General features: G+C 39.1%; 2 protein-coding genes across 5 annotated transcripts in view; one reads left to right on the plus strand and one right to left on the minus strand.

Annotated features, from left to right (window-relative positions):
* The window catches only part of Plp1 (proteolipid protein 1), a 101941-nt gene extending 87331 nt beyond the window's left edge, over positions 1-14610 (minus strand). Inside the window, exon 1 of the mRNA XM_078034460.1 lies at positions 14573-14610. Coding sequence (XP_077890586.1) covers positions 14573-14595 — 23 coding nt within the window. The 5' untranslated portion in view covers positions 14596-14610. The remainder of the gene's footprint in view (positions 1-14572) is intronic.
* On the plus strand, positions 13841-24568 carry Morf4l2 (mortality factor 4 like 2). Of its 4 annotated transcripts, none has more exons than XM_005323406.5 (5): positions 13841-13986; positions 16614-16703; positions 19171-19361; positions 21682-21783; positions 23019-24568. In XM_005323406.5, exon 5 carries the CDS (start codon positions 23043-23045, stop codon positions 23907-23909), a length of 867 nt encoding a protein of 288 aa, XP_005323463.1. In that variant the 5' UTR covers positions 13841-13986; positions 16614-16703; positions 19171-19361; positions 21682-21783; positions 23019-23042; the 3' UTR covers positions 23910-24568. The 4 variants fall into 4 exon arrangements, with proteins under 4 accessions (XP_005323463.1, XP_005323460.1, XP_005323461.1 ...); XM_005323404.5 differs by lacking the exon at positions 13841-13986 and adding an exon at positions 15109-15264; XM_005323403.4 differs by lacking the exon at positions 19171-19361.
* The last annotated feature ends 547 nt before the right edge of the window (positions 24569-25115 follow it).

Here is a 25115-nt window from a genome sequence, read left to right on the forward strand (position 1 = left end):
AAAAAACTCTTGCTTTCTTTCTTCGTTGAGGTTGTCTGTTCTTTCCTGTTCACACAAATGCTCTTTTCGTGAAGAGAATATTCTGGTCTCTTCATCGTGAAGAGAATATTCTGGGGTGACCAAGGTAGCTTTTCTAGAAGTTATTTTTGTTTGCGATATTATCACTCTGGTGACAAGAAGACTCAAGATTTAAAAACTGGTTTAAAGGAAGAGATAGAATGGAGAATAGCAGAGAGCCCCTGTTTTCCCATTTCTGCTCAGGTAGTGCCAATGAATGAGAGGCCACAAGCAATACCCCTTTGAAAGGAGCAGAGAGTATCTCTTTGATACTCTCCATGGTGAGGCTGGGGTGTCAGGCTGCCGCAGCCCGAAGGCGGGGGTAGAGGGGGGTGGACTATAGAGATGAGCTTATTGCACAGAGCTCTGCTTGTTGTAGATCTTGTCCAGATGGGCCAACTGCACAAATCTGCCCTGTTGGAAGTCTCAAGAACAATGCCCTGGAGACAGCTACAGCACTGAGCAATAGAGCCTGCCCAACTGGGACCCAGATCAGGGCATCAGCTGGTGCTGGGAGCCAAAGAAGTCAAAGTACCAACCAACATAATAGCCCAAAGGAGCTCACAGAGGTACTCAGAGGCAGCATCAGGTGGAAGGTATTACCCCTTCCATTGGAGTCCCTAAAAGGAGAAGGGTGATGCATTGTGTCAGAATCAGGTACACCCTTCCCACATATGTACAGGGTCTGGGGAAATGCTAGGTCTCACGGAGAGCATCAGATGCCTAGCAATCCATTCAATCATGGAATTCTTAAACTTAGACCCTTCTAACCAGAGTGCATTGGCAAGAGGTAATATGAAAGACTCACTTGGAGGTCACTTCCACTTATGTAGTCATTTACGTAGTACTCACCCCTCCAGAGACCCACACTACTTTCTGCCTGAATCACATCTGAAGTGATTTTGAAATTTAAAATAGCATTTTTTAAAAGGGGAAAAACTTTCTACATAAAAAAGTGTTTTGGGTGTTTTCATTAATTCATTGTTAATATTTAATGTCAGTTAAATATTTTATACATATATTTTTCCAGAGAAAAGGCTTTATTTATTTAGTTGTTGTTAAGACTATCATCCCCCCTTGAGCATGCTCTGCTCTTTGGAAAACCAGCAGTCTGTCCTCCCTTTTCCACTTAATCCACTAGCAGAGCTTCTTGCTCTCCCAGAATTCACAGGCAAAGCCAAAAGAACTTTCTAAATGGAAGAAGGATAGTGGATAAAATTTATTTCTTTAACTTTCTCCCATAAGCATTTCCCCCTACCTATCACCAAAGAATAGGTGCTCTTCTATTTAAAATTTTAAGCTGGCTTAAAGTTATTTTCTCTTTTCATTGTTACACAAATATCCCAATGTTGTACAGAACATATCACATCCTGGGAATCTTTATATATATCCTCATTTGCCTCTCTCCACTCTCATTCTACTATTATCAATACTGTAGTTCTTATCTCATCATTTCTAGCTACCAAAATCTTAAATTTGACTTCACTATATTAGTATTAATGACTTTAGGCTTCTCTGTTCATTCAGACAAATCAAACAAGCATGGGAACCACCCAGGGATGGGGAAGTCAGGGAGTATTACCATTGGTTCAGTGGAAGAAATGTAGAATATGCTCTTTGAGGAGAGAGAATGCATCTTATACAACTTGTTAGCCAACTCTGCTCCTGATATCTAGCAGTACTCCATATGTGTACAAAATAAAAGCAAGACTTCCCACTTTCCTTATCATATACCATAATTCGGTTCATTCCCTCTCCATGAATGTATTAATCACAGAAAACCAGACCTGAAAGAGATCTTATAAAATCACATAGAGTTCACACACACATGCATGTGCACACAGGCTAATTTTTGGTTAAGTTAAAGTTAAGAAGACAGCAAAACCTTATAAATTGCATTACTGAATTAAGAATGATAATGAATTAAGAATCATAATGTTGCCAGGCACCGTTGCACATATCTGAAATCCCAGTGGCTTGGGAGGCTGAGGCAGGAGGATTGCAAGTCCAAAGCCAGATTCAGCAACTTAGTGAGGCCCTAAGCAACTCAGCAAGACCCTGTCTCTAAATAAAATATTAAAAAGGGTTGGAGATGTGGCTCAGTGGTTAAGTGTCCCTGGGTTCAAGCTCCTATACCTAAAAAAAAAAGAACCATAATGTTCTTTTTTAATTATTTTTTAGTTGTAGTTAGACACAATACCCTTATTTCACTTATTTATTTTTATTTGGTGCTGAGGATCAAACCCAGGGTCTCACACGTGCGAGGCAAGCACACCACCACTGAGCCACAACCCCAGCCCCATAATGTTCTTATTAAACATCAATAATACTCCATATAGCCAGCCATGGGGTGCACACCTATAATCCCAGGTACTCAGGAGGCTGAGACACGAGGATCACAAGTCCCAAGGTCAGCCTCAGCACCTTAGGAAGATCCTGTCTCAAGAGTAAAAATAAAATAAAATAAAAAGGTCTGGGGATGTAGCTCAGAGATAAATCACCCTGGGTTCAATCCCTAGTGCTACAAAAATGATAATAGTAATAATACTCCATATATGAAGACTAATATCAAGCTATATTTCAAAAACCAATCACCAGAGGACCCTGGTGGTGGCAAGCAAGTACAGTAGTGGGGATTTGGGCATTTGCATCTGTATCTCTTCACCCTACTCCACCCATTGTTCTTGCTGGGGAGACAATCATTTCCGAAGTTGCTCTTCCCAGCCTCACACTATGCTACATCATAATTTACAACTATGATAATGTCTACAGATATGGGTTGGTGACATCAGAACAACCCTGTTAGCAAATCTTAGGATTAGGAGGAAGAAGGACAACTGAGCCAATGCACCCTCACAGAGCAGTCTCCCTGTAGAAGAATGACAAAGAATGTCTAACATCACAGGGCCACCTGAAGAAGTCTCATGAGAACCCAACTATTGCCACCCATCATAAGTAGCTTTTTGCAGCCTCTGTTTTCACCATGAGTCTTTCTACAAGTATCCTGGCACATTATACCATGTGGTGCATTACAAAGGAAGTGTACCTTTTTCATAATCAATTTCCTGGAGTAAGGGCAAATTTTTACCATCTCCAAAATTTAGGGTGCACTTTTGCCTTACTGAGCTGAATTGAAAAAATATACACATATTCTCTATTTTAACAGTTTCCATTCATGACTGTGGTAATTAGGATGATGTGCTGGCTTTGGTACCAGAAAGACCCTGGGTTTGAATTACAATTCCAGCAATAGATATAGGTTCTTAGAAAAATTACTTCACCTCCTTCAGTCTAAATTTCTTCCTCTAAAGGGTCATTTGAAATCTTGGAAAGATTCTGCACACAGTAACTATGTGGTCTTGTGTAAATTATTGAACCATTCTGTGCTTCAGTGGTAATAATACTACCTATTTGAGAGGGTTAATGTGGGAATTAAATTAGGTAATGTGGATAAAGTGCTTAACTCAGAACCTGGCACACAGAGGCTGGGGTTGTGGCTCAGTGGTAGAGAGCTTGCCTAGCATGGGTGAGGCACTGGGTTTGATTCTCAGCACTGCATATAAACAAATGAATAAAACAAGGTCCATCAACATCTAAAAAATTTTTTAAAAAACTTGCCACATAGTAAATGTTCAACAAAAATTATTAATATTACACGAGCAAACTACATCATCATAGTCTCCCTTCTATACCTGCCAAATTTCTAATACATTTACCTATCTGGAAATTCAATTTCCATTTTATGAATTATCTTTATGAGCCCACAGTTACAAAAAAAAGTTCAAGCTAAAATCACCTTTTATATTTTCAGTCTCTTGACCTGCACTGTGTTCTTCCTGCTGGTATATAGCATGCTTACAAATTATGTTACCATGGAAAATTGCTTAATTTCTATAAGCCTCAGCTTTCCTGAGAGAGAACAAAGAAGAAGAAAGAAAGGTGGCGGGGGGTGGGGGTGGGTATGAGGTGGTAGTGGAAAAGTCATCTCTCCTCACCAAATGCCTACTGCTTGGTTGTTCTCGACTATTTCCTCCATCCCACAAGTACTTTAAACTCCACATGTCTAGAGTCAATTTATGATCTCCTTCAAACTTTCTCCTCATCACATCTTAAAAACTTTTCAATTTGAGGAGGAAGAAATCATGAGAGAACACTGACTTTAAAAAAAATTAGATGTTCACAGTCCTCTTAAAAAGGGGATATCTCAAATATTGACAATAATTAGGATAATATTACAGGGGTAGAAAGGTCATGCTAAACTATGATTCTAGAAACTTGTGGTTCCTTCTCAAGAGTTTCTTTGTGAATTTATGAATCTCATAGATTTACGCTTCTTTTGGCTCTTCCTTAGTAGAAATATGATGTTATCATCATTTGATTGACCTAAACTTCAGGATGGTCCTTTAAGGAAGGAGATAATGTAGTTTCTGATTAATATAGCATTATCCTTCTCTGAAATTCATTCCATTGATTTTTTTTAACTCCACTGATTTGAAATTAGCCCGTCCTGTCCCATCTCATTAGGATTTCAAATTCCAGTTTTATTATGACCCTTTTTCACCTAAAGACACCTAACAGAGAAGAAATCATAGGAATTAATCTCATTCATTTCTATCTGTTACTTACACAGTCTCCTTCCATAATATCCTGATAGTGGAGTCATGTTCAGTATAAAGGATTCAAGGCAGAGAGTGAGGGTCAAATCTAATAAATTTAATTTCAAAGTGTCACTGATAACTATGTCTGATATTATTCTTAAACCTAGAGATATCCAATTAGGAATACAGCTACAAAATAGTATGCTTCTTCCTCTTAACCTTCCTTGGTGCAGGAGTCAGGGAGTGAATGGGGTGTGTATGCACTCCTTCTCTGATATCTTCATTTGCTATCCTCCTAACCACCTGGGATCTGAATCAGAGATGAACAGAAGCCAATCCCTTGGCATTCATGGCTACCCCAGTGTAAGGATGGTTTTTCTCCAAATGTCTCTGGAAATCTTCTTGGAAATATATCATTGTTTCATCCTCCTCAGGATATTGGGCAGCTTTTCTACTTTTTTTTTAATTCAGAAATCCCATTCCTTTTCCATTCCTTGAGTTCCTCAACCTAGCTTCACTAAAGAGGATGTGCCTTGGTGGCCTATTTGCATTAGTAAGATGAGTCTAATAAGGTTAAAAGATGACTACTGCCTGAACATCCTTCCTGACATTCTCTATTCTGCCATTTAGGAAGGGGGAAAGTCTGGTGTAAATTGGCATGTGCATTTGTTTTTGGAATTTCATGGAGTCCCCAGTTTTGCAAAGAGTCTACCCAAGATTGAGATCCTTTTTCAGCTATAGTACCCTGAAAAGTCTCCCAAATTGAGCCCAGGTAAGACAAAGCCCAGAAATTTGAACCTATCAGGTGAGTGAGCATTGTAGGGGATTCACTCAATTGTGAGCCCGATTAAGGAAAGGAGAAAGTTTCCATCATCTGCAGCTATGAGTGCCATGCTTGGAACAATAGAGGTAGAGTGAATGCCAGCTGAATGAACAACTGTCCATGAAGAAAATGTATTTGAACATACTGTCAAAGGTCTCTGGATAGGAGCCCCAATGAGAGTAAGTATTCTTGTGCTTCTGGAGGAGGAATGGGAGGAAATGGGGGGTGGGCAAAGGAGGTAACATGGGCCCACAGAAAACTAGGATGCAAAGTTTTGGGCTAAGTTAAGGTTGGAGTTCTCTGGGTTTTGTTATTTCAGAAGTTAGTGTTCTCTCAGAGGCTAGGGTATAGCTCAGTGGTAAAACACTTACCTAGCATGTTTTAGACCCTGGGCTTAATGCCTAGCACCCCCAAAAGCAAGCTAACAAAATAAGTCAGTGTTCTCTCATGATTTCTTTCTCCCATAATTGAAAACTTTTAAAAGTTTCTCTTTGCACATAGGTATAAGATCAATCCTTTAGGCTGGCTTTCACCTACCAATATTGCTTCATCTCCTTTGGATTCATTCAAAAATGTCTGTGCAGTACCCACCACAATACATCAGACACTGTACTAAATACCAAGGACACATAGTGAAAAAGAAACACCTCCTGCTTTCAAAGGGTTTATATTCTGGCTAGAGAAACAAACTTGAATTAAGTTGTTGGAGAACAGCAATATGAAGAAAATGTGTAGGAATTACAGAAGTATATAAGAGGAGGACTTCAACTATTGTGGTTGAAGTTGGAGAAGAGGATGTCATGGAAGGCTTCCCTAAGAGATAGACAGTTTAAGATGTTATCTGAAGGGAAAGATAAAGGGAAAAGAGCAGAAAGGAGAAGGGAAGAAAAGAAGAAGGAAGGCGTGAGAGATAGGAGAGTTTTAAAGACAGAAGTAAAGGAAAGGATTTGTATTTTGCAAAAAAAAAAATACTGATTACAGTGTGGAGAAGAAATTGTAGGGAGAGAAGAGGAAGTCATCAGGTGAAAATGGTGGTATCTTGGGAAGAAGAAAGTAGCAAGTGCTACAGAAACATTCAGCAAGATAATTTAGTCCTGGACATCAGGGAAGACATTGTTGAAGAAGTGACATTTAAAGAAAAACTTACTTAAAAGCTGGGTAAGCCATGGTGAGAAGGGTGAGAGAATGAGAAGTGAACAGAATCTATGGCACACTAATTTTCTGCTTAAGCCAAAGCTGTCCTATTTTTACTAATTACTTGGTCATATCTTGGAATGCCATGCACCTTTTTTTCCTAGTCAAATCATGTCTATCTTTCTACAACCCTCTCAAATTCTACCTTCTCTAATAATGACCAGAGAGGACTACTGTTGCTTCTAACCTTGTGTTTCATGTTTTTCACTAAGCATTTAAGGAGCTACTATTGGTATTGTTACTTAACTTCACCCACATTCCCAAACTCCTTGTAAGATCCTTCAATGTATGTACTGTCTTCTATTACTTCGGCATCACACAGGATACTTAGTACAGTGATGGGCATATAAGATAATTATTGAATGAGTGAATGAATGAATGATATAGAGTCTCTATAGGCCTCCATTAGTAATTCGCTAATATCTGTGAAGTTGATACAAGAATGAGGGCTGCTTTCTCTAAAAGATTTCTAATACTTGCATCCAAAGACCTAAAATCTAAAATTGACATCTCCTTCTCAGTGGTCACTGCTTCTCAACCCCTTGCAATCTCCCCGGACCTTCTATTGTTTCCTCTGTCTCCTGGGTGTCAGCCAGGATGAGAAAATGGTCTAGCTGTCCTCAGAGACTTACACCAGCCTGGACTGCTCTGCAGTGCCATGAAGGGCTGGGACTTTTGTTTACATCTGGGAGCCTGGTGAGGCAGTGAGCACAGCTGACAGCCCCACACTGGAGCAAACATCAATCTTCCTCTGTCCTCTCAGCCAAGTTTCACAGACCAGCTCTATTGAAAGCTGGCTGTACCCGCCTGGATCCCACTGACATCCCACCCACAACTCTGGTCTGGGAGCAGCTGGGTGAATCTCAGCTTTGTACCTTTTAGGAACTGCTCTTGCTCTCTTCTCTGTCCTCAATTTCAATCACTTTATCTCAGCCTCAGGGCCTTGAAAGAAGATGTTCTCTGATGTCCACATACCCTAAAGAGTACCCCACATCTCCAACCATATCTGTTCACTCCTAGCAGTGTGTGAACACCTTCATTTGCTTAATTACATGCTAAAAATACAACAAAAAATTAGAATGAAACCAGTTTCAATGTGTATGTTGCAGAACCTGTCCTTCCAAGCTGAGCAGTTTTCATGTCTTCAAAAGTGTGTTGCTAAATGCAGTACTTCATGTCTATAATCCCAGCTACTTAGGAGGCTGAGGCAGGAGGATCACAAATTCAAGGCCATCTTGGGCAACTTAGTGAGACCCTTTCTCAAAATAAAAAATAAAAAGGGCTGAAGATATAGCTCAGTGGTAAAGTGCCCCTAGGTTCAATCCCCAGTGCCAAAAAAAAAAAGTGAGCATGTGTAGACACTCAAACACAAGATCTGTCTTTTCAGATAAACCACAAACCAGGGAGCTGGGACTGTGCTCAGTGGTACAGCACTTGCCTAGCAAGTGTGAGGCACTGGGCTTGATCCTCAGCACCACATAAAAATAAATAAATTAATTAATTAATTAAAAGATATTGTGTTCATCTACAACAAAAAAAATGTTAAAAAACACAAACCAGATGGGACATGGCACCTTCCAAAGGATACCCAAGAGATCCTGAGTGAGAGCCTCTGTCACATATTCTATTCCCTGGTCTCCTCCCTCCTTAGCAGCTTTGTCCTCTGTAGCACTCATCTAGGGTGAACATGAAGGCTCATTACACTCCCAGTTCTCTCTTGCCCCCAGATTCCCTTTGCCTGTGTTTCTCTGCCTGCTAGCTGACATGGTTTTCACCAATTAGCTGAGGCCTCTTTCTGCACTTTTCAACCTCCCTCCACTCCTAAATGCCTGAGGGATCTGAGACACTTCTTTCACTAACAGTGGCTCATTACACCAATGCTTCTTATGAAATCTGGTGGAGGGGGACTGCAGGCAAGAGGAGATTTCCTCCTAGGAGACCTTATCAGAATTTCTGGGGAAGAGGCTTCTTTAGATTTAAGTCTCCCCTCCCCAAATTCTTACATGGTCCATCTCTATTAACAAGCATCCATTTTGCCCAATATTTTAGTTAATAAGGGGACTTATAAAGAGAAACTCATGTGTGTTCTCTTCCCCAGAAATGATGAAGCACTTTTAATTTTTTTCTCTTTTAAAAACATTTGATTATGGAAACATTCAAAATTACACAAAAGGCTGGGCACGGTGGCACACTCCTGTAATCCCAGCAGCTTGGGAGGCTGAGGCAGAAGGATCACAGGTTCAAAGGTAGCCTCAGCAACTTAAGAAGACTCTAAGCAACTTAGCAAAACTCTGTCTCAAAATAAAAAATAAAAGATCTGGGGGATGTGGCTCAGGGATTAAGTGTCCTTGGTTCAATCTCTGGTACCAAAAAAAAAAAAACATAAAAATAGGAAAAATAGTATGAACCTGCATGTACCCATGTACCCATCATTAAGCTTCATTAATTTAGATGTATCACCTTAAGTACTAGTAGCTTGTCCTTTTTAAATAATATGACAGCTAATATTTTCAAATTCCATAACATATCATTTCCAGTGAAAAGTGAGCTGTAGGTGGAGGTTAAAAGCATAAGCAAACTTAACTCTCGAAGAGTGGCTCAAAGCATCTTCTTGAGGCAAAGCTCAAATTATAGGTATCAGCAAACACTGGTAGAAATCAGTTCTCATCTTTTTTGGTTGATGTGTAACACAGCCAACTTTATATTATCATTGTAAGTGAAGCACAATGTTCATTTAAATAATTAGGAAACTGCATGCTAAACTAATAACCCAGGAAGAGAAAAATAAAATAATGTGCAAGTCTGGTATCCCAAGGTCACCCAAGGACATTATTAATTAGGTTCAGCTTCTCAGTATTTTCAGTCATTTAAAATAACCTCTTTCTGTCAAACAGATGGGTCAATCAGCAGTAGAAGTTAACTGCAGGAGAGAATAGGTATTACTAAAACAATAAAATTTCCCCGTTACTACTTCCAATTTTTGCTTTGTCACAGGCTAATAAACTAGAGAAATTCAGACTAATTTTCTGGACGGTTTTCTGAAATTGTATGGAATGAGGCAGGTATAAATAGATGGAAAAGCATCATCATTACAGAAATACCATTTTGCTTAGGCTTGAATTATTACATTTTGTTTTTAACTTTCACATCAAATAAACATTCTTTTAAAAATATCCAATAAGCTAGCAAGAATCAATTTTTTTTAATGTCGAAACCTTAGGATACACCAATTTCATCTACTACCCAAAATCCACAGGAGGACATTGGTGTCTCTCCCTACCCTCCAGAACACACTACTGCCTTTCAGACATAGGAAGGCTCTTAGCCACAAGATAAAACAAGTAAGGCCAGCAGATAATGTTGGGCAGGTTGTACCTTGTACAAAAGTAATCAACTAAGAGAGCACAAGTTTAGGCTGCAATTTATTTTTCACCTGCCTGAGAGAGGCTGCAGCAGTCCAGAGGGGGGGGGAGGGGGAACATTTTTCTTATTGTTCCACTGAGTGGACATGTCTCTGCAATTTGTCTGCCCCCAGGTGACACATGTTTCTAATTAGCACAAAGGCATTGTATGAGCTAATGGTGGTCTTGCAAATTAACACAGGGTTCTTGGAGCCACTGAGTGTACTGTGAAGGCTGGGACACAAATAGTTTCTGTCTGGCCTTGGGCCTTAGAACCAAACAAACCTAAGCTATCTTTCCCTTCCAATTGAAATAAAATGTGAAGACAATGGTTCAGCTGTAAATTCTAAAGAATAACAACCAGCATTTTCAGAGGACCCACTTTGAGTCAAGAATCTGCTGTAGCCTTATCCCACTAATAAGTGGAGATGAAGGGGAATATTCATATTGAGGAAGTAGTACTGCATAGTAAGATAAAGCCTACACTTTAGAATGAGAGAAGTTTAAATCCTTTTTCTGCCATTTACTTGCTGAGTAACTAGGGGTGAGTGTTTTAACTTCTCTGGGCCTCAGTGAGGATTTGCTAAGATAATAGATGTAAATTGCTGGCCAAAGTGCTGCCTGGCACATGGGAAGCATTCAGTTTCTATACCTTTTTCTGCTACCACTATGACTCCAAAGTTAATTCACATTAATTCATGTCCTTGACCTTGAAATCTCACTCAGTAAAGCATAAGGATGGATCTACGAGACAGAATGTTGGAACAACACAGGAGACATGGATACCAGTGCCAGACATACCTCATGTTATGGTAACCTTGGGTAAGTTACTCCTGCATCCTCACCTCACACCATCAATAAAAGTGAACACCCCTAGCTCTGATGCTGAAAGGAATGAGCAGAGGAAATCCCTCTTTTGGGAGCACCTACCATTATGCATTTAGTATAGTAGGCCCTTTTACATACCTTATGTCCTCTAAATCTGTACTATTAAGCAGAATTGTGATGGTGGGATTATTTCATTTCTGTGCTAATACGATAGTCACTAGCCATTCATAGCTATAGAACCCTTGAAATGTGGCTTGTAAAACTGAAGAACTGCTTCTTTAAATTTTTATTTAATTTTAATTATCTTACATTGAAATAACCACATATGCTAGTGGCTACTATATTTAAAACTGTGGCTCCAAGATTTTGTAGCAGAGTTATTTGTTCCTATTTAATATACAGTGACACTGAACCTTAGAAAAGTTACAAAATTTATTAAAAAGAACTTAAATAGTAAGTAGCTAAACCAGATTCAAAGCAGAGAAGAAAGTTTAGTAGAATCATAGGGTCAGATATACCAGAAATTATAAAAGCACCACTACTTACAAGTTATATGACCAAAGAAATATAATTAAAGATTCTAGACCTCATTTTTGGTATCTACAAAATAATGATAATTGTCACATAACTTACAGGCCTATTTTTAGGATTAATGGGTATAGAGCAATATAAAGTGTATATCCAATAATAGGTTTTCAATATGTCTGTTTCCACACCACACTGATTCCTCTATCACTCCTAAGAAATTAAGACATAAAAAGATAAATGTACAGTAGAGACAGCGCTGAGAAACAAAAATAAGAAGGAAAACACTCATGAGTTTTTATGTGATAATCATAGAATGTAAATGAGGAAGAATATAAAAATCATCAGCATATTTCATTTACTTGATTTGCTTTCTTACCCTCTTTTTGACACTCCAGTCAACATTAGCCAAAGCAGGGTATACCTATAATATATCTTGAGGTTCTGTAAGATAAGCTATCATGGTTGAACAAAAGAAGTACTGTTAAGGGCTTAGGCTCAAGAAGCAGGTAAAGTTCAAATCCTAGTCCCCATGCTTGTTGATTACACAGATGTGAAATAACCCCACCATCACAATTCTGAACAGTACAGATTTAGAGGACATAAGGTATGTAAAAGGGCCTGCTATACTAAATGCATAATGGTAAGTGCCCCCAAAAGAGGGATTTCCTCTGCTCATTCCTTTCAGCATCAGACCTAGGGGGTGTTCACTTTTATTGATGGTGTGAGGTGAGGATGCAGGAGTAACTTACCCAAGGTTACCATAGCATGAGGTATGTCTGGAACTACACATTGGTCCTCAATCTGTAAACCAGGACTGATAATATGCATTGTCACAGAATATATACATATTTTTTTTTTTGCTTTACATTCTGTGGCACCCTCTAGTGGTGTGTACAAAAATAAGCATTGCATTTCTGTCCCACCAAGCAGTGGTTCTCAAACTTCAATGTGCATTGGAATCACTGGAGCAGTTTATAGCAATAGAGATTGTCAAATTCCACCTCCAGAATTTCTGATTTGTTAGGTCTGAGGTGGGACCTGAGAATCTGAATTTCTGACAACTCCCTAGATGATGCTGATACTTCTGGTGTGTCCAGAAGATACTTTTGAGAACTAATGCTCTTTAAAAATCCCTGGCTGCTATGTGTACAAGTGTATAGGCTTAATAAGGGAAAGATTTTTGTTGTAATTTTGATGTAGTAGTACCCATCTAATGAGAATTTGGGAAAGAAAAAAGAATATCTATGTGAAGGTTATAAAACAGCATCTAAAATGTAGAAAGCATGAAAAAAAAAAAACTGAAGATCACAACGTAAACACTTTTTCCCAGGGTCAGATGGCTAATAAGTAGTGAAATAAGATTTACAATTAAGTGTCTAGCTCTAAAGACACGATAAAATTTAGTATTACCACTACTGAAAATAAGAGTGTAAACACACCTGATAAAAACTTAAAAAAAAAATCGGTTTTCAATTCCAGGGTCTAACTTTGACCTCTCAGTTATTACCTATCTTTATTGGCTAACTAAAGTCATCTTTATTTTCCATCTGGGAATACTATGAGCAAAATAGTTGGAATTACACCAGAATCAGCACCTAGGGTCATTCCTCAACTCTCTAAAAACTCCAAGGGAACCAGACCTCAACAATCAGGGACACTGAAGCAGGATGACTGCAAATTGGAGGTCAGCTTGGGCAACTTAGCTGCAAGATAAGCTATCATGGTTGAACAAAAGAAGTACTATTAAGGGCTTAGGCTCAAGAAGCAAGTAAAGTTCAAATCCTGGTCCCCATGCTTGTTGACTACACAGATATGAAATAATCCCACCATCATAATTCTGCTGAATTGACACAAAATAAAAAACAAGCCAGGTACAGTGGCACACATCTATAATCCCAGCGACTATGGAGGCTGAAACAGGAGGATTGCCAAATTCAAAACCAGCCCCAGTAACTTAACAAGGCCTTAAGCAACTTAGCAAGACCCTGTCTCAAAATAGAAAAATTACAAGGGCTGGGGATGTGGCTCAGTGGTTAAGCACCCCTTGGTTCAATCACTAGTACCAAAAAATTAAAAATAAAAACAAATAAACAAAAGGAGTCTGGGGATGTACTCAGTGGTAAAGTGCCCCTGGGTTCGAGGATCAATCTACAATACCAAAGGGGCAGGGGACACAAGGGACATAAAAGAGAGGGGGAATTTTTTTAAGGAAAGAAATTTGCAAAAATATTTGGATCTTGGGTCCTAGACCTCTGGCTAACAGGGTTATTTACAGACGCTGGTTTTTTATTTTTCCTTAAAAGAATATCCGCAACAATCCCCACTACCCTCTGCAGGCCCCCATTGTTTGGCGTGTTCAGCAAACCAGGAAGGTGGGGGCCAGGGAGGAAGACAAATCCCATAATTCCAGGGACCAAACAGCCAATCCTTTACTGGGATTTGGCGGCATCTAGCGGCAGGCTTGAGAGGTATAAACCTTACCCAGAGAACTTTCTGGAAAATTAGCTGAGTGCGTATTTGAAGAAGGACACAGTGCTTGGAGACCAGGGACAAAAAGGTAAGAGAAACTCGGCACTCACAGGAATTTGGGATCGCCAGCTGAGGGGAAGGGAAGTTGTTGTATGTATCACTGGAAAATATTTTTGCAAAGAGAACTGCCAGCAACCTGGTGGGCGGGGTGGGGGGTGGGCAGGAGAGGGGAGGATACTAGAGAATTGAAGCCGCCCCTTGTTGTTGCTAATATGGGAATGGGAGGGTATGAATCTGAACTATTGGAGAACTAGTTTAGAATAGGATTTTGGCAAAAAGAAAAATGTGGAAGGAAAGTGTACTTTCAGGATCTAAAATCAAATTGGTAGGGTAGCCGAGCTACTTTGAACAAAAGCCTTTTTTTTTTTTATGACCACCTTGCCTAAATTATTTTTCTTGTCGTTCAAACATTTACAGATAGAAAACCAACAGAGAGGAGCTCACGTACACACACTCACTCTCCTCTACCCCCGCCCCAAAGCTAGGGCGGACGCCTGCGCACACCCACCTCCTCCGGCGCCACGAGGGCTGGCGCGCGATCACACCCCAACCCCCCAGGCCACGCGAATTTGCCCGCGCTTGTACACCCGGGCCCACACGCCAGCGGCACTCACCACCCCCATTCGCGCACACACATCAAAACTTCGATTTCGCCTTTTTTTCCCCCTGCTCGGAGAATTGCGCAACAGGCTCGGGGGCGTGGCTTTACTTTGACCTCGCTCTTCCCCACTCGCGGGAACCTTAGCTCATTTCCGCCTATCCTATTTCCGCAGGCCACGTAGACACTTCCTTTCCCAGCTGGGGGAGGGGCACAAACCCATAATGCCTCCCTGCCAAAAAGAGAAAAAAAAAAAAAAGCCCCTCTGGTCAGGGGAACTCTGGGTCTTGAAAATAGGCCACGTGAACACTCTGCCCTATAGACTTATGACCCAACGGCTGTCGCGCTTCGGAGGGCGGGCTAAGAACCTAAGAGGGAGAACGTCATTGGCCGAAACCCGCACTAAAGGAAGACGATGGTTGGTTGGTTTCAGGCCTTAACCATGAAGAAGCAGGTTGCTAGCACCCGCCTTTACTGCGGCTAAGTGTCACTGCTGACGTGGAGGTCGTGGTCCAATCATTTGGTTATGGAACATTCTAAAACTTAGGCAAGACGATTGTGATTGGTTGATGGGCATAGGCCCGCCTCCAGAGTGACGTGTCTGCCTATGGATATCAGTTGCCAGAGAAACCTGGCTTTACTATGGCGGTTGGAGGGACGGCAGTGATCACACGTCGGCTGCTGGAAAGAACTGGATTCTCGTTTCAGGTTTCGGGGTGGGGGTGGGGAAAAAGGGTCGATGATTTACTCTTCTTGTCGTGTATATAGACAGGATTAGCAAGTGGCTTTACGATCAGCAGAGCTAGATTCATATTCCTGTTCGCCAACGCCCAGCCTGGGCAAGGCTTCTGTTCTTTCTGTGTCTCGGTTTCCATGTTTGTAAAATGGTGATAATAATAGTATCTACCTCATCAGAGACGTGTACTCAGACGTGTACTGTATTATAGTGCGTAGAAGGCACCTAATAAGAAGCCTGGCTCTTAAAGATAATTAGCTATTGTTAATGGAGATAAATATTCGCGTAACAGAATGAGAAAATTTATAATTGATGTAAATACTCTCATTATAGTGCCTTTTCTGCATCATCTTTTCTAGAAGAAATTAAAGATAAAAGGGATAAATTAATTTTTACTGATGAAATGTGCTACCTGAGAAATGCCTCATACCGCGGGGATTGGAATTTTCCCATATTGAAAAGTTAAAAGATGGGGGGAGGGGGGGAGATCGGGAACGAGAGCGAGGTAGAGATGAACCATGCGCGATAAGTAAGTAGGCCTTGTTTGGATCCTGATTTGAGCAAGGCAACTGTAAAAACCCGTTTAAGACGCATCAGGAAAATTTGAACGCGGATTCGATATTTGATGTTTGTTAAGGAATTGATGTCAGTTTTTTTAGACATTACAGTGGGATTGTGGTTATGTTTTCAAATTGTCTTTATTTTGTGGACTTATATGTATATAAATGCTTAAGGATTAGATAATATATTGAGATTGGTTTCAAAATATGTTGGATGACTAGGATTTGCTTCAAAATTTCAGCGGTAGAAGGAAATGGGGAGGAGGGGTATAAAGGAAAAATGGGGCTCTAAATTAATAATCATTTAAGATGAGTGAAGGATAGATGGGTTTCTTTATATTAATGTTTTCCTTGGTATATTTTTGGAATTTTTCATTATATAGAAATAAGCTATTCCGTGAGCTTAAAAAAGTCGGGGGGGGGGGAGCAGTGGGTGGGGTTACAGATGAAACAAGATGGCCTTCAGTTGGTAATTACTGAAGCTAGATGATGGATTCGTCGTGGGTTTGTAATACTGTTCCCTCTACATTTGTTTTCATTTGAGATTATCCTTAATAAAGAGTAAACATTTTTCAAAAAAGATAAAGGTTCAACAAAGTAAATTTGAAAATTTAACCACAAGAAAGGGGAAAATCACTTTTACATTATTTATCAGCTTTGGTGTCCTTTGTGTGTGATAAAATTGCATTGACTCATGAAGAAGAAAATCATCATCTCATATATTTTTATGTCCTTTCCTGTCCCTTTGTTTGATCTTCCAGATCACCATCAGAAAAGCTAAGTTTGCCTTGCAGTAAGGATCAGGAGATCTGATCCTGTTTGCAGAACCATCCCTGATTACAGAGCCTTGGGTAAGTGCCTTCCTTCTCCTGGCCTCAGTGCTCAAATAAGAAAATACCACATAAACTTCCTAACTGTCCAAGAATATTTTGAAGATAAGCCTCCTATCTGGAAAGTAAATTCTGAAAAAGGAATAATGGAGGAAAATCTATTGCTGCTTCTAGTACAGATAGTGAATAAGCATCTGAAGGCTGCATAATTTTATATCCTTTAATAAAAGATACTAAAATGGATCCCCTGCAGTAATTTTACATATCCAAATATTAATTATTGTTTTTCTTTGCTACAGATGTAGAATAGTATTGTGGTTGAAATTAAAACTGACTTGCTAAATTTAAATTCTGGCTCTGCCATTTAACTTTGCGAATCCTGAGAATAATATTTATTTTGTACCTAAGCTTTCTTGTGTGTAAAATACAAATGATAATAGTAGTTCCTTCATATGATTGTTGAGGTTGAGGAGATTACATGTAAAGTAACCAAGACAGTACGTAACACATCCTGTTTCCCCTGTGGACACTTATAAACACTTCTAAAACAATGGATACCTCTTTTTTGAAATGAAGGAAAATTAAGATTGTTGATTTCACTAATTTTCCAGAAAAAGCAGTTACTACTAGAATTCTGAAATTATGGCTTCTGGCTTATCCTAACAATCTAAAGGTTTTTAACTATTATATTTCCAAGAGCCATAATTTTAACTAGCAAATCATACTTATTCACTCTGCTAATAGTTGTTATGTTGTTCCTCTTTATTCAGACTTTTAAAAATCTGATAAACAAAGGAAATGTTCAGCATCCAAAACAGAAAATTGATATAAATGTAACTAACAATGGCACATGTGAATTTAAAGGTTTTTTTCCACCAGACTGTCGGAGTTTATAATTACACTCATCCTAGTACACACATACACAAAAGATGTTAGCCTTTGGAGTCTGATTCACAAATGGCAGGTTGCTTACATGAAGAGGGGAGGGAAGGTTTCCCTATTTCTTATGAAGCCACAGTATTTTTTCTTCTTTATTTTCCTCCCTTTTGAAAGCTAGGTTTTATAGGAGGGTCCTTCCCTGGTTGGTAGAAGAGATAAATTAGGTGGATGGGCTCAGAACCCCTTTCCATGAGGCCATTTAGGGAATGATTAAAAGCTGATGGGGGAGGGTAAACCACTAGGTCAATAGGAGCTCAGAGAAAGCAAGGGCCAAAGTGATTTGAAAGAGCAAGCTTCAAAGAGGAAGACCTTGACTTGGTTCTCTAAGGATGGGCAGAATCTAGAAGGAAGGTGGGAATTCAATCCAAATGAATAAATCCGAATGAGTAAACTCAATTTTACTTTTCTCACCACCTTTTACTCTCCCTAGAATTGATCACTTTTATCATTTTGCTCTGTTTCCTTCCAGACTTGTGTACTATCTTGAATGTCTTCATGTCTATTCATAAGAGTTGTGGTTTCAATTGTAGTGACATTCCCTTAACTAGCATGATATTCAATATTATAATTGTAACACATTATTTTGCCAATTCACTATTGATATCCTTGTAGATTTAGTCCAGTGTTCTGCTATTTCGAATAATACTGCATCAACATCCTTGGTGCCCATTTACAAGTGTTATTCTAGGGTAGTATTTGTGTCTTGAGCTGATAATTAAACCATCATGATATTGGTGTGAGAACATTAAAATATAGCACTGACGTGGATGGACTCAATGCAGTGATACCTTTAAATTAAATAATCAAAAATCATTGGGAACAAGGTACCTTAAAAGACTCACATTACTTTGGGAATTTGAAATGTTGTGAAATAGTATTTCAAATCATTGGAGAAAAGATGGACTCTTCAGTAATGAATATTAGGAAAAGATTGTTATAAATTTGAGGGAAACTATAAGAAGGCATAAGAAATCACTTTCACAATATTGGTTTTGGAGCCTTTTCTTAAACATGACATAAAGCCAAAGGTCACAAAGGAAAATATTGACCAATTTTGTCTGTGATAATGAAATAATGCATATTCACACAGTCTCATAGTATGATATCATTAAGCACTTGAAATATTTTGAACATACAAAAACCCATAATTATTATAAATCAATAAAAAGCAGCAAAAGACCTCATAGAAAAGGTAATGAAAATACTCATATAAGAAAAAGATAAAATGGCCCAAAAGAGATATTCAATACCTCACAAATTCAAATGAAAGTACCTTACTAAGTGTTAGATTGGGGGGGACAACTTCTTTTAAAAGAAGTTTTTTGGGGTGTAGTTAAGTGCTGGAGAGCTTTCCTAGCATGCACAGGGCCCTGGATTTGTTCCTCGGCACCGTAAACAAAAGAAAGAAAAAAACATTTAGTGTTGTTAAAGATATGGAAAAATGAACTTACATATTTCTGTTATGAATAAAAATTAAAATAGTTATTTTTAAGGTGAATATATTTAAAATTATAAAATGTCGTTTTTTGTTCTTAATTTTTAAACTTAGATGGAAAAACTACCCATCTGATAATATAGAACTTTAAAAATCCTAAAATCAGACTAAAAGAATACCCAAGGGGGAAATATTTGCCAAAAGAAACTCTGGCCAGGCACAGTGGTGCATGCCTGTAATTCCAGTGGCTCCGGAGGCTGAGGCAGGAAGATCACAAGTTCAAAGCCAGCCCCAGCAAAAGCAAGGTACTAAGCAACTCAGTTAGAATCCTGTCTCTTAAAAAAAAAAAGGCTGGGGATGTGGCTCAGTGGTCAGGTACCCCTGAGATCAATCACAGTACACACCCACCGCACCCCCAAAATAAATTCTACAAGTGTTTAAGCCATACGAGGTGGTTCATGCCTGTAATCCCAGCTGTTCAGGAGGCAGAGGCAGGAGGATCACAAATTCAAGGTCAGCCTCAGCAATCTAGCAAGGTTCTGAGCGATTTAGTGAGACCTTTAGAATTTAAAGAAAATGTGAGGGGAGCCAGGAATGTGGCTCAGTGGTTAAGCACCTTTGGGTTCAATCTCTGGGACCCTCTGGTGAACTCAAGGACAAAAACAAATTGACAGTGGACATTTTTAAGACAGGATCTTGCAGAACTGCCCAGGCTGACCTTGAACAGGTGGTCCTGCCTCAACCTCCAGAGTTGCTGGGGATGTGTGCACCAAACTGTGATTGACATTTTTACCTGCTATTTTTAGGATTATAAATTGATACAATATAGAGGAAGAAGAAATTTTGGCAACATTAAGAGCTTTAAAAGTGTTTTATCTCTTGGCCCACTAAATCTGCTTCTTTTTAAAATATTTTTATTAGTTATTGATGGATTTTTATTTATTTATATGTGGTGCTGAGACTCAAACCCAGTGCCTCACGCATGTTAGGCAAGCACTCTACCACTGAGCCACAACCCAGCCCTAAATCTGCTTCTTGTAGTCTTATAGGAGCAAAAGGAAATTATCCAAAAGTGTTTATACAATGTTTAAATAATTTGTTAAAGGATGACTAGCTGGTAGAACACAGACTTATTTCCAGAAAATGAGTGGTTAAGGTATGCCATTCATTCAGAACAGCTCAGAAAGCGTACATGTTATAACCTTAACATGGGAAAATGATTCATTACCATAGTTTTTTAAATGAAATCTTTAGTTTAATTTTATGAGTTAATTTCTTCAAATGTAGAGACCAAATAAACTTATGAAATTAAAGCAAAACTATAGCAAATATAAACATGTTTTCTCAATTTCTGAAGCAGATGGGAAAGTGATTGTTACCCCTAGTTTATATCTCCATTTTCTCCATGTTGGATCATACCCGCTCTTTGATTTGGTATATATTCAGGGACTTAAGTGCTGCTGTGCAAGAAGTAGGATAGGTATAGTACAAGCCCTGTGGCAAATTGAAATGAATAATACAGTTTCATATAGTTTTGGAGGTTGGGGAAATGGTCTAGGATAGGAAAGATTTAGAGAGGAGGTGGGACTTTTCTTGGTATTTAGATAAAGTCTGGTGGACAACGAGTAGGTATGCTGAGAAAGCTATCTTAACAGTATGAAACTCAAACACTTGGTTTAAAAAAGGTGATAAATAATGGCAGCATTTTAGTGAAGACAGACACAGAGTGTCTGTCATGGATCCCTGAAGCAGTGTATGTAGTAGGTTCAGCTATCAAGTTTCTCAGTAAGGAATTGCTAATGACCATTTATCTTTTCATAGCGAATTCATTTTTTTATTAAAAAGAAACATTTTGAAAGGGATAACATCATGACATACACCACTATCACCACTATCTGAATCTTCACACGCTGTGTCTATCCTCCTCAACCAGGTTTCTGATTCCCACAGGGCAAATCATATTCACAGATTTTGTTACTTAGAAGGTTGGTTTTGCCCTTCGCTGCCTGCCCAAAGCTTTGTGTCCTTGCAGTTAGAAGGTACTATTTGCTTAGTGATACTAAAGTTTTCCTAATCCAGGGCTCTCATTTTCAAGCATATCTTAACTGGTTTCCCCCTTGGGCCTACCCTTTAACTGCCCACAGGAGTCTTAAGGGTTATTGATTGGCTGGTGACCCTCTCTGGATGAAATTTGTTACTGGAGATACCTAGCTGAAGGCTGGTCAGTCTTCATCCCTTTTTCAGAATCTCCCTGACTTTAACAAGCTGAAGAATATGTAGGTTTCCAGTTTCTCCATGTTATAAACCCCACTACAGCAGACAGGTATCCCTGTAAGATACTGTGCAAGCAGTTCAGCCACATCACATTCATGTAATTTTTTTAAAAGCCTGTGAAGGCTAGGAATAATTTGTTATAGGCATAAACTAGAAGAAGCTGATAGCATACTTACCTTGTCCAAGGTCTCACAACTCGGTGTTGGAACCTAATTGGAATAAATGTCCGTCTGACAAACTGACTCTTGTATTTTCTTTCACCTCTCTTGAATACCATGTTTATAAAATGTATTTCTCTTAGATGACTTCACAAAAGTTTATCTTAATTGCAGATACCTGTTTCCTTTCTAGGCTGTGTCTCCCACTTCATCCTTCCAGATCATCCCAGAAGATCTGTAAGATTCCATCTGGGAAATCACTAGGAGTTCTTGGAAGGGAAAGAAGGAAGATTGTGTAAGTCAAAGGAATTGTTTCATCTCACACCATACGAACAGTAGGAGACTGTTTTCATCCTTATTAGTTTTCCCTCCTGCAATTTTTTAGTTTAGATATCTCTTTCCCTTGGAATTCTCCATTTCTTTGGCTTCCAAAATAACATTCTCCTGATTCTGTGGCTACTCAACATTTTTGTTTCATTTGTTGTTTCTCACCCCTTAAGGATCTTTCTTCCCTAGGTTTTCCAGTATTCCATATGTGAAATTCTGCCCCTCTCAACCCTGAAAGATTTCACTTACTTTCAGTGTTCACTACCAGCTAAATAACAATCACTTAAACTTCCATTTCTGGCTCTGAACTCTCATCTGAGTTTTAAAGTCACATGCTTAACTGCACAGTTCACATGCAATAAGTCTAACACTAAACTTCTTTCCCCTGAAGTCACTTTCCATCTATATATAGCGTCTCACTTGGTGAAAATACTAATGACCTCATCACCTGTCATCACTGGCTCTTCCCTCACCAATTTTTCACCTCCAGCGAGTAGTCAACAAAAGTGGTATCGTATGCCTCTTGTGCTCGAAAAAAAATTCCATGCCTGTGACTATCATTCTATTAGTCTTATAATTGTCACTTTAGATATTTGAATCCCTCGCACTTATAGTATTTGCCTGGAAGCAGATATGCAGTATTAGATGACTAACTGAATAGATTAACAAATTAATTACCGGTGCTTTTATTTTCTGCAGATTTCAAACCTTTAAAATCATTTTTAGTTAATTTATTAATTACCCAGGCTTAAAATGACAGGATAATTACACTCTTTTCTCTCCTCAGTTACCATATTCTTCAGTATAAGTTCTGTAATTTCTGAAGAATTCCAGTTTTCTCTTCACTGTCATCAGAGTAGTTCAGGCCTATCTGGACTTATCAACAAATACCTTTACTCTTATATTGCCTCCAGTCAGCTAAATTAATTTCAACTGTAGTTCCTTTTATGATTTGCCATTTAATTCCTTCTTTCTCTAAAATTACTTCCTTGGCTTATGGATGGCCTTCAAGAACTAATTTATGGGCATATTTGATGAGCAGTGGGATGGGGGAAGGAGGTAGAAAGTTACTAATAAATGATCCTGAAATAGGATTTGAGATCCAAATTCCAAGACAGTTAGCATGTATTTTGCTCTTATGGGCTTTTATGAAGATAAAGGTTACCATAGAAAACAGTCAAGTAAAATACTTTATATTTACAGTGGTTGGAATATAAACAGGGTTGAATGAGTTCCAGAAAGCAGGGTTCTCAAACTCGTGGACAACAATCTGCTGAAGAAGACAACTTTAAAAAACCAACTCGAAGCAACATGCAGAGAAGTAAGATGAGAGGGGCCTCCTCAGGAAAGAAGACAGCTGCTCCACAGCCAAAGAATCTTGAGCCAGCTCTCCCAGGAAGATGGGGGGGTCGCTCTGCAGAAAACCCCCCTTCGGGATCTGTGAGGAAGACAAGAAAGAATAAACAGAAGACCCCTGGAAATGGAGATGGTGGCAGTACCAGTGAAGCACCCCAGCCCCCACGGAAGAAAAGGGCCCGGGCTGACCCCACTGTGGAAAGTGAAGAGGCGTTTAAGAATAGAATGGAAGTTAAAGTGAAGATTCCTGAAGAATTAAAACCATGGCTCGTCGAAGACTGGGACTTGGTAACCAGGCAGAAGCAGCTGTTTCAGCTCCCAGCTAAGAAGAATGTAGATGCTATTCTGGAAGAGTATGCCAATTGTAAGAAATCACAGGGGAATGTTGATAACAAGGAATATGCAGTTAATGAAGTTGTGGCAGGAATAAAAGAGTATTTCAATGTGATGTTGGGCACTCAGCTGCTGTACAAATTTGAGAGGCCCCAGTATGCTGAGATCCTTTTGGCCCACCCTGATGCGCCAATGTCCCAGGTTTATGGAGCGCCACACTTACTGAGATTATTTGTAAGAATTGGAGCAATGTTGGCCTATACACCCCTTGATGAGAAGAGCCTTGCATTATTGTTGGGCTATCTGCATGATTTCCTAAAATATCTGGCAAAGAATTCTGCATCTCTGTTTACTGCCAGTGATTACAAAGTGGCTTCTGCTGAGTACCACCGCAAAGCCCTGTGAGGGTCTACTGACCACTCACTATTATGTCTGGTATCTGTAAACACTTTCTGTTCTTAGTCCTTTCCTTGTAAAATTGATGTTCTTTAAAATTGTTAATGTATAACAGGGCTTATGTTTCAGTTTGTTTTCTGTTCTGTTTAAACAAAATAAAAGGAGTACAAGCTCCTTTCCTCATTTCAAAGTTGCTACCAGTGTATGCAGTAATTAGATAAAGAAGAAAACATTCAGTAGAACATTTTATTGCCTAGTTGACAACATTGCTTGAATGCTGGTGGTTCTATCCCTTTGACACTACACAATTTTCTAATGTGTTAAATGCTATGTGACGAAACGCCCTGATTCCTAGTGCCAAAGGTTCAACTTAATGTATATACCCGAAAACCCATGCATTTGTGCTCTTTTTTTTTTATGGTGCTTGAAGTAAAACAGCCCATCCTCTGCAAATCCATCTATGTTGTTCCTTAGGCATTCTATCTTTGCTCAAATTGTTGAAGGATGGTGGTTTGTTTCATGGTTTTTGTATTTGAGTCTAATGCACGTTCTAACATGATAGAGGCAATGCATTATTGTGTAGCCACAGTTTTCTGGAGAAGTTGATATTTTAGGAATTGTATTTCAGATCTTAAATAAAATTTGTTTCTAAATTTCAAAGCAAGAAATTTTGCAGTGTGCTTTTAATGTTACCGAGGCTAACTCATCAGGCCCAGGAAAGAAGAGTTCTGACTCCAAGTGAAAGACTTTCTTTTCCTGCTAGGTGTGGCAACCAGGTGTGTGCCATATGAAGCCATTTCCCCTGCTCTCAATGTGGCTTCTCAATAAGAGTGGAATGCTTACTCGGGGTGCTTGTATGAGCCAGTTTTTTTTGTTCCTGATAACTCCTTACCCCTGAGTCTGGCTAGTATAATGGGGCATTTAATAGGTATTGTAACAGGACCTTACCGAGCTTTGCTTTTTCCCATCAGAGGGATGCATGGTTACCCACCTTAAGTATTGTGTCCATCAGAGATACTTGCAGATTTTTGGTCAAGAATGTTAGACTTCCTAATACCAGTGGAGGTGTCATTCCCATTTTTTAATTCCTTCAATAAAATATTGGGAATTCCAGATAAAGGATCTCTGGAACACAGATGTACTGGATGCCTATGTTTACAATTCTAACCTGAAGTGAAAATTTCCCAGTCAAACCAAGTTTTTTATGACAACATT

This window comes from Ictidomys tridecemlineatus, chromosome X, assembly GCF_052094955.1.
Source record: "Ictidomys tridecemlineatus isolate mIctTri1 chromosome X, mIctTri1.hap1, whole genome shotgun sequence".
Lineage (NCBI taxonomy): Eukaryota > Metazoa > Chordata > Mammalia > Rodentia > Sciuridae > Ictidomys > Ictidomys tridecemlineatus.

What these genes read in the sequence shown, in the direction of transcription:
- Morf4l2 (XM_005323406.5), top strand. Translation starts at nt 23,043, where the DNA reads ATGAGTTCCAGAAAGCAGGGTTCTCAAACTCGTGGACAACAATCTGCT.